At 43.4% G+C, this 10,255-nt stretch overlaps 1 protein-coding gene across 6 annotated transcripts in view; it reads right to left on the bottom strand.

Annotated features, from left to right (window-relative positions):
• Positions 1-1,090: 1,090 nt before the first annotated feature.
• The window catches only part of ttc7b (tetratricopeptide repeat domain 7B), a 25,854-nt gene continuing 16,689 nt past the window's right edge, over positions 1,091-10,255 (bottom strand). For 3 of the 6 annotated variants that reach the window (XM_005738727.1, XM_005738730.1, XM_005738729.1), the window contains 5 exons: positions 9,793-9,843; positions 6,996-7,136; positions 5,379-5,581; positions 3,310-3,383; positions 1,091-2,870 (listed from right to left, as the gene is read on the bottom strand). In XM_005738727.1, coding sequence (XP_005738784.1) covers positions 2,723-2,870; positions 3,310-3,383; positions 5,379-5,581; positions 6,996-7,136; positions 9,793-9,843 — 617 coding nt within the window. In that variant the 3' untranslated portion in view covers positions 1,091-2,722. The remainder of the gene's footprint in view (positions 2,871-3,309; positions 3,384-5,378; positions 5,582-6,995; positions 7,137-9,792; positions 9,844-10,255) is intronic. The other 3 variants (XM_005738728.1, XM_005738731.1, XM_005738732.1) reach the window with 1 other exon arrangement.

Genomic DNA, 10,255 nt, shown 5'->3' with positions numbered 1-10,255 from the left:
CAAAGTAAACGCCCTTCCTTTAGAAATATGATTGCTGCAGCGGTGTTTGCAGACAAGTTCGCATCACTCACGCAGACTGCAGGTGACCGTGGCAACCTAGCAACCGCCAGCAACCACTTGGCAACTGGTCGAAGAGTAAACATTTTTTCTTAGTGACCTGTGGTTGCCGGGGGGTTTTGATTTAGTTTTAGTTATAATTTAGGCATCTAAATTCTTTCAGTTTTAGCCGAATAAACATGATAAGTTTATAGCAGACTAAATGTGAGTGTAAAGTTTGTTGTGTCTTTATCAATTGCTCCACATGGTTTACAATGAGTCTTATTTTCCTTAAATGTTCATTTTGTTGTATTTTCATGAGAAACACTGGGCCTGTTGTACTGTTTCCCAGGAGCAGATCAAATCTGCTGCTGCCTAACCTTAATGCACATAGAGATTATTTCTGATTGGACCGCTTCCAAACTTGTCCCGCCTTTCTACACAACTTAATTAGTTCTAGATTGGTTTTCGTCATTCGAGAATATTGTCATCTTGCTTTTATTCGTTGATGAAAGCTTCAGTACATTATGCCCTCATGCATTCGCTTTTATTTAGTTATTGTCCTGTTGATGGACTCACATTTGGAGCCAGCCTCACGTGGCCATTAGAGGGACTGCAGTTTCATTTTTGGACAATTGAAACGAATTACAACCAGCTTCATTTTGTGCACTAGCTAATAATAAGAAACCCTAGTGAGCAAGTACTTTGTGTCATTTTTAAACTGAAATTGTGGCAGTAACTGCAGGAATTGTGCAAACGTTTACACCTGGACCCTGGTGATGACCTTTATGAGAGATTAACCTCTAGTGACACCTGAGAGTCCAGCAGAGACCTCAGGACTGGGCGGGCGGGAGAGACCGAGCGGGGGCTTCCTGGCACTCCAGGACAAAACCTGTCAGCGCTGTAATCCTCTGATAAAAACCACACAAAGGAGCACGCGTCGATTTGCTGACAGACACACACCTGAGAAAGTAACACACACCGCCGACCCCAAGGTCGCTGCCAGGAGGAGTACCACACACACACACACGAGAACCAGAGAGCATCAGACATCTTCTTTTTATCCACTTTTATTATCTTGGTCTTCATAATCATTCATTTACAGCACAAAGGACTCACTGCCTGAGCTCAGGAGGATGTCCTTTCATACCTCACTCTCTCTAAGCAACATCATTCTCCAGAAAATAGTTATAATTTACTCTCTAAAATAATAATACACTAGTGGAACAATGAAATATACAGCAATAATTCTTTGTATTTATAATCAAAAACGAAATAAAAATATTAATCTGGTGATGGGACACAAAGACAACACAATCACTGCGGGTGCATTTGCGCTCAACAAGAAAATCTGATTTCTGGAGGAAAGATGTGGCACAGATTCCAACAGTTTCCCGCAGATTATACGTTGCTGCCGTTTGAGTTGCTCCAGGTGGCACTTTGATTTTTTTCACTTAAAAACTTCACAAAACCACTTTAAAATCAGCTGCAGGAAATCAGATTTCCCGTGAGGGCGAATGCAACCCGAGGTTTGGCATTTACACCGATTTATTTCTCAGTGAAAGTCCGTCGATGCTCCGCTGGATACCTTAAAGACCTGGCTGATCCTGAGCCAGGTATACAGTAACAACGATCCCCCTCCATGCAGATGCAGATAACATTACACGAGCATCTTTCCTGAGTGGATACAAGCACCAAAAAGTGGCACAGATACTTTTGGAAAATGATCTTAGTGTCGAGTCAAACACCATTGACCACTCAGAAGTCTGAATTTACTACAGTGGGTTCCTGTCTTCAAATTTTAACAATGCTAACACGGGTGCAGGGCTACAGTACAGTGAAGGCAATACTCAGTGGTTTGACCCCCAGCTCGATCTGCTGCTGATCTATAGTGTTTGTGCGTGCATATAAAATGGGATTGAGTTTTTGTAGTGTTAAAAAACAAACAAACAAACAAAAAAACACAAGCATATACATACAGCAATATTTATCACTGACTAAACCAGGTGGGGGCAGAACACAGAGACTACACAGAGTTTTATCTGATGAATTATCAGAAAGCAGAAAAGATGCAGGGCAGGGAGAGGGATTAAAAATGAAGACATGAACCCACTGAAAACAGGGTCCACTGGTGGCTCTAAATTGTATGGTGCTCTCTCACCTTGCTGAACTCCGTAAATCATCATAAGAAAAAAACACAACAACAAAAAAAACAGGAAGGGAGTGGGACGGACAGGTTTTGGCGCTTGCATCCACTTTTGAAAGAGTGTTTTCTGCTGCATCGATGTGAACAGTACCAAGTAAATGCATATTTGGCTTTTAAAGGAAATCTAATCCATTTATGTTAAAACTGCTCAGAGTGTGTGTGTGTGTATTTGGACTAAACAACATGTAAACACAACTTTCAGGCTTCTGAGAATAATGATTTGAACGGAATCTGACGAAGGAGACAACACGCAGCGCGGGAAGGAGACACGCACACTCACGTAGACGTGGCCACAAGAAAGGCATTGTGGGAAGCACGGGTAGACAGAGGGAAGCCTGTTTATTTGTACTCTTTGCATTTCTATATACACTCTGAGTTTATGTGTGTGTGAGGGTTTGGCAGTACACCTTTTCACAGGTCTGTGCGTGTGTGTGTGTGTTTGTGAAGTGGCATGCAGGCATGCTCTGTGTTGTGTTTTTCTCATAGCGCTCTGGGAATGATGGTGAAGGGCAGGATGGGGCTGCTGGCTTCCAGCTCCAAGGCGGTGAGAAAACACTCAGTGGCGGCGGCGGTGTTTCCCTGAGCCTGCAACACCTCGCCAAGACTGTTCCACACATCGTGAGCCGTGCTGAGGAGGACAGAGGGATGAAGAGGTCACAAGAGGAAGAACAGAAACAAATTTAAGGGGGGAAGGAAGAGTAGAGGAAAGAGTATAGTGGAGAGGAAAAACATGGAAGATGAGAAGGAAAGAAGGGGAGGAAGAAGAGATGAGAGTAGAGGGATATGGGTGGAAAGTGGGATGGCAAGGAGAGAAGTGAGGAAGCGAGAAGATGGGAAATACGAGGAGAGGAAAGCAAAGAAAAAAGAAGAGGAAGAAAAAAGGATGAGAGGAGAACAGCAGCATAGAAAGAGGGAGGAGAAGTAAAAGAAGAGGAGAAATTAAAGGGATGTAAGAGGAAGTGGGAAGGAAAGAGGAAGAAGTGAGGAAATAGAAAAATGTTGAACCACAGGTGCCTTAAAAGAGAAAACGTACAAACATTACCTTGTTTAAACACAAACAAACTCACCTGTTCACCTGCACGGCGTCTCTCAGCACCTTTTCCGAAAGACTGTAACGCTGCAGCTGGTGCAGGATCAGACCCTGCAACAGAGAAAACAACAAGAGAAGAAGAGAACATCCCCCCTTTTTTAAAAAAATCATGCTGTGTGTCAATGATTCAGCAGTTGGCTTTATTTAAAAAGAAGCTCTAAAGTTACATTTAATATCGGTAACAGCCACCCTCCTCTCACTTTTAACATTTATTATTCATGAAGAATTTAAACCAGAGATTCAAATTTACACAGTGCGCCGTGTCATTTATCTTCTACCGCAAACTACCTGCCGTATTTTACACACTTCCAGTTATAAGATGATGATTTTCATTGGGTCTGAGCTCTCTACTCCCTTTTTTTTCCTTGCATGAGAGCTATGGAGATCAAATTCAGCAAATGGGAAAAACTAATGGAAGTAATCTTCAACAGGGTATTATTGAGGGACAGCCACCTCCAAAGCTAATGTGCCAAAATGTGCAGTTCCTCGAGTGGCCACTTGGTCTTTATCGACACCCGTGTTACAAGGAATTAGTTTACAGCAGCAATATCAAACTGCTTTTACACGGGTGGCCACGTACAGCCAACTTTCATCTTTTGGTAGTTCATTCCTGAGACTGTCCACTAAAAATAAAACTCTTGCAGGCTCCGCCGGGCCGATTCTGGCCCTCGGGCCTTACGTTTGACACCTGTGCTTTTCGGTGCCACCCACCATTTTTTGTGCGTCTTATTGTCAACCACGTGTCTTAACAGAATTTTAACCCCATGGAAACAGAACGATGGAAAACAGTGGCTGGAGACCACAGCGTGACCCAAATTATTTGTGAACATGACTGCAGTTGGTCCAAGTCTGGAGACAGGTTGCCTCCCAAAAGGCGACCCCAATCGAAAGCGGTCGAAGATCGAGGGTGTCCCAGTGATCACCACAACTGGCAATCTCCGACTTCTTCCAGTCACAAAGAGGTTGCCGTCCATTTTTTTTACAGTAGCGTGAGTGAGTATGATGAGGGAAGTGTTTCTTCTTCTTCTTTGTAAGTTGGCGTCATTGCAGGTGATGAAATCGTCTGGTTTGGGGTTGCTTCACTGCCTCATGACCTCCGCAGATTATCAAAAAGTGATTATAAGCAGAGTAGCCCGGAAGGAGACCCTTTAAACTAATAACGATGCCAGGCACACCAAGAATCCTGTCTGGATTATTTCTGTTTATTCGTGACTGGAAAGCACTCTGACTGAACTCCTGTTGTTTTTAACTTTCATAAATAAACATGAATTCCTCCTGTTTTTAGTTGCTCTTAACTTAAGGTTGCATCATATTTTTTTTCCAACCTACTCTTTTTCTTCTCTTTGTTCCATAACTGGACTTTTAATCTCTTCTCCTTTTCTTTTTAGTACTCTTCATGTGCTTTTCGTTTTAGTCTCGGCTTTTACTTCCTTTGATTTACCTGATTTAACTTTTGCAGACTGATGGTCCACCGTGGGTCAGTCAGCTCAGTTCTTTATTTCACTTTTATCATCTATTGCTAGATTATCACTTAACATTAACTAAGCTGAATAAATTGGAGAAAAAGCCAATTTTCTTTATAGGCATGTTCAACTACACCATCTTTTTCCTGCAGACACACATGCAAGCTCGAAACTTTCCCCACTATTACCAAGACAAAATCCAGTTTTCAAGCTAAAATACCAACTACACAAATTGTCAAAAGCCTCCAAATGCATGAAAACATTTTAATCTTCACTCGGGTCAGATGGACACACTGGCTACTGAGGTACTGATCCGCCTTCAGGTGCCATTGCCGTGCTGTCACTGGAGAGAATATCTGTGTGTTACTCTCTCCATCAGCAGGTCTGTTCGTTTCTGGCCTGCCAACATGAGTGAATGAGTGACAAGGGCAGACGGAGCAGACTGAAAACAAAAAACAAACTTGCTCTCCTCAGGTGAGGTTTAACCGTCCTGGCAGACTGTAGGTAATTACATAAAAACACACAAAACCCGTCAGGGTGTGAGGGCACTGCAGGCGGGCAGGTGGAGGACAGAGTGTCTTACCAGTCTCTGCATGGTCTTGACATGAGTCGGGTTGATGGACAGGGCTTCCTCGTACCAGCGCTTGGCTTCGTCCATGTTGCCCCTCAGCTCGGCTATCTGCCCCCTCATGTAGAGGACGTTGTGGGACGTGGGGAAGAGGTTGGCGGCTTCCTGCGTGCAAGCCGTGGCCTCAGCAGGTTTTGACATGCCGATGTACACCTCAGCTGTTCAACAGAGACACACGCAGAATTTCAAACTGATAGAAACACTGTGAACCTCCAGGGCTAAAAAACAAATTCCTCCAACTGTGATCATTTTTGTTCCATGTTTTTCCTCAAAGCATCCGAAGCCCATTCGGTGCAAGTTTACACATATTGATGATATATGATCTCTCGTATCTGTTGATCTTTTGTGGACGTAATGCGACATTCTTCATCATCTTCTTCTTTTTTCTGCTCCCTATGGGGCTGGCTACAGTCTGCCTGCATCTCACCCTATCCCAGCATCTTCTACTGACATACTGATCCTCTGTGGTCTTCCTCTTTTCCTCTTGCCTGGTAGCTCCATATTCAATACCCTTTGTCCAGTATATCCGCTACTCCTCCTCCACACATGTCCAAAAAACGATCTCAGCCTAACTTTGTCTCCAAACTCATCTACCTTCTCTACCTACACTCCTTGCAGCTTCACTATTACACCCGTTGCTCTCTCTCTCTCATTCTCACACATATATTCAGTTTTTCTTCTACTGACTTCCATTCCTCCTCACTCCAGAGCATACCTCCACCTCCCCAGACTTTCCTCCACCTGCTCCCTACTCTCAAAGTCCATCATCGTCCACAGAGACTCCTGCCTGACCTCATCCGTTAGCCTGTCCATCACCACTGCAAACAAAAAGGGGCTCAGAGCTGATGCCTGACGTGTAATCTATATCTCGCCACTGGCCTGCCGTCATCATATATGTCCTGCACATATGTGCGTTTGTTTGTTTGAACGACTAATTAAATGTGACTTTTGGACTGCTTTTGCTGCACGGACACGGCAATACTCTTAACATGATGCAGAAAATAAGAAAGGATAAAAACATTTTTCCCTTCAAGCTGCATGAGCAGAAAAAAAAAAAAAAAAAAGACTTCACTTCATGCCCAGCTGATGCTTTCACTGCGCTGGTGTGATGAAGACAGAATGATACGAGTAGAGACGGAGGAAATGAGCCTGAACTGGCTGATTACATTAGCCATATCACCGGGCTGGACATGGCCAACCCTGACAGGAAGCAGCTGGACAGATAAACAAGGGGACAAACTACCTCAGCCCGAGTGTGTGTGTCTGTTTGTGTGGACACCGCAGTCTGTCTTGGTCGCTGAAATCAGAATCTGAGCTCAAGTGAGGGGAAATCTAATATATCCAGTAGATATCTAATCAAACTGCTCTTCAATAAAGTCCTGGAGGCTGATGCCGGTGCACTCACTCTGACCTCATATCTGATTCTCTGATGAAGCAAATATCGACCACAAGCCACAGCGAAAGAGGTGAGCAGACAGTGCCCTGCTGTATTTGACGGCCAGTTACAAAATGATTAATTATTAAGGCATAAAATAACTTTCATGCATGCGCTGCGAATGAGTAAGAGGATACCTGCATGGAGCCAGATCTGAGCCAGGGTCATCCAGGGGTGCAGGGGTCCATGTTTGGGGGCACTGCTCTGCAAAGAGGAGGCGACTTCGGATAGAGCCTGCTCCACACGACTGGCTGCTATGGAGGTAGCGTGCACCGAACCTGGAGGGTGGAAATCAAACCATCACAGACGAATACACCATATTCCAAATTTTGTGACTAACCACTACAACAGCAGTGTTAGGCAGCCATGTGCCACAATGCAGGGTGATTTTAACTGAACAAAACAACAGCAGAGGCCACTGATTACTGTGGTTCTGCAGTGTTTGGTTGCAGTAAACAGTTGGAGTCCACACTGGCACACAGTTTTTCAAGCCTTAAAATAAGTCCACGCCATTCAGCACTCGGCGGCACACAGTGTTAGGGCCCTGAGTTACAACGAATTAGTGTCACCATCATGCAAAAAACTGCATCACTCTGCTCATTAGTAACTAAAAGAAGTGTCGCTGTGATGGTCTGCGTATCCGCGGACTATTACAGGGGTCAGCATGGGAGGAAAAGCAGGTCCACAAAAGCCAAACGTATCACAACGCCACACAGAACGACCCCCTTACACATCACAAAATTTGATCTTTGTCTTGTTTCGCTAAACTGTCATATGCATTGCAACCTAAAGGGATTAAAAATGAATAAAACGTGCCTCTTAGAGTCTTTTTCTAAATTTAAAATGAACACAGCTTGCTTTAATCTGATTCGTCCCCTTCACTGACTGAAGGAATAATAAAAAAATATTTTAAAAAAGGAGAAGATTTGAATTTTAACGATTTCTAAGAGGGGACTACGTGGCAAAAGGATGTCTCGATTCAGCTGAGAATCCTGTTTGCTGTGGAGTAATTTATTAGACGCCACCATGCAGCAGCCCAGCCGAACGCAGCACAACACGGGCAGGATGGCGTGTAGCGGTCCCTAAATTAAGCCGATGATGGCGAATAAACACCTTCAGCCTGCAGGTGGAATTTGTTTCGGTAATTTGAAGCTTTATTTGATTTATTTTAGTCTTACTTTGTTTCACTTTTCTCTGTGCATCGTCTGTCTGCAAGCCTGTTTCTGTACTGCAAGATGGCAAATATGGATTTTTACCCAAATCCACATTTGGATGTGTATAAAGATGATTTAAATGTATAAGGCCCAGGGAAGGCCAGTGAACACCTCCATCCCTAGAGGAGCTGGAGGAGGTGGCCAGTGAGAGGGAGGTCTGCACGAATGAATGTATTAAATACGCCAGAATTACACTGAATTATAGATCTACAGATTACATGAAGCCCAAAGTGTTCCCTGCCTCTAGATTCTTCAGATCTGTCACCCTGTGACCTCCCCATCATCTATCTGTTGCTTACTATGCTCCTGTGCACCTCCTTTCCTCCGATCCTCCTCCAGCTGCCGTTTTCTTTTTTGTTTCTACCCGCAGGTCTTACTGTTTGTGTGTGCTGCTCTTTGTTTGTGTTGGACTTTACATCATTCGTGGAGTGTTTATTGTTGCACGTTATGCTTGTTGTGATTCTACGAAGATGTCAGGGTGTGTTTGAATGTTTTCCAGTGGTGTGTTGCTGCCACCTCTTTAAATAAGTATTTTAATGACTCCTCTGGTAAAAAACACTGCAGAGTCCACGCCCTACTTGGTCACTGAGGTTTTGTCATCAGGGTTTGTAGAGTAGTAGGCTGGGGCAGGCTGATCGGTGTAAGTCAATATTTCGATACAGCTTGTTCGATCCATATAAATTTTTTTTTTTTAAAAAAACCCCAAAAAACAAACTTGGCTAAATTTGCAAGGGTCAGATTACCATGTGGGATATGTGGCTGCTCAAAACGAGGTCTTCTTTTTATCCTCAGTTTGATAACAGGCTCACCTTCAACCCGTGTTTCCTTCTGGACTTAAATGTGCTTTTCAGTTATCAAAAAATAAACAAACACCAAAATAGTGCCAAATTCCATGGTATGAAGGTTAAACTTAGCTTGTAAGTTATGGTACAAAGTTGATTTTGAGGGCGTCAGGCAGAAGGCACTCACTGAAATAACGCAAAAATTTGCAAAGACCCATATTTGACACGAGCGGTACTTTGACATCATGTGAAAGATGCGATCGTTAGCCTAAGTGTCAGAATACAGAGAAGGATATCAGCTGTACAGAGCTGATAATGCCTTTCATGAGAAACTGCACCACTTCCTCATTTGTGCAACTTCCCACAAACCGCTGTGGGAAGTCTGCGACTTCCCACAGCGGTTTGTTAGATTTCAGCCAGATTACGTTAAATTGATTACAACACTTGAGCATCTGTCAGCAATTTGCCTCGAGCTTGTTGTAACAGTTACTGTCACAACTACCATCACATTTGTGAGAAGGAAACTGCTTCCTGGTGAGTTTTTGTTCTCTTTCACGTTACCGAAAAGGATAAACGCATCAGAAATAACATCTGTGTGCTGGAAAGTAAGACCCTCATCTGGATTGTGCTCTAAAACAATCCAAACAAGTTGTTTCCTGAACACCTTCATGCTGCTTTAATGTGACAACATGCAAAAGATGCCTGAGCTCTTCCTTCTAACTCACTGTGGGCATTTGGATCAGCCACCAGCATGATTTAAAAAACAAAATAAAACTGTTTGCAGATGTCACCTTAAAGCAGAAGATATTTGCACATACTCTCGTCATATGAATATGGCACATATCTGGACCTCTTGGGACAAAGGGGGAGCAATGGCGGAAGAATGGATGAGGGGGGGAAAAAAGAAAAGAAAAGATGGAGGTTAGATGGCTACTTACAAACAGAAAACATGGAGGAAAAACCAAGTGTGTTAGCGTCCTGAAGGCCGCCTTGAATAAAACGAAGGGATGGAAAGAAACAGAAAGACGACTGTTAATGATTGAAAGAGAGGAAGAGACAGAAGAAATATCCAAAGCACGATGAGGAAAAAAAACAAAAGAATCCACAGAGGGTAGACTGCAGCACCCCGCGGGGTTTTCATTCTTCACACAGTCACTTTTAGACCACATGACAGCAGGCGAGCCGCTTCCACTCATGCACCCTTTCTAATGACAGAAATTTGATGTGAATAACATGTGAATATGGAGGACCGAAACAGACCAAACTGTGAATAACTACATTTTTAAAAAAAAGTAAAAAGAATTCTCATGGAATTAGCAGTAACTGAACTTTCAAAATAAGAGCGCTGCTGTTTCTTTGCATAGATGGAAAAAAACAATATGTATAGAAAATAAAAAAATT

This window comes from Pundamilia nyererei, unplaced genomic scaffold (assembly GCF_000239375.1).
Source record: "Pundamilia nyererei isolate P.nyererei 1_Seehausen unplaced genomic scaffold, PunNye1.0 scaffold00086, whole genome shotgun sequence".
Taxonomy (NCBI): Eukaryota; Metazoa; Chordata; class Actinopteri; order Cichliformes; family Cichlidae; genus Pundamilia; species Pundamilia nyererei.
The sequence above is the reverse complement of the archived record's forward strand: the minus strand, read 5'-3'. Positions and strand labels throughout refer to the sequence as shown.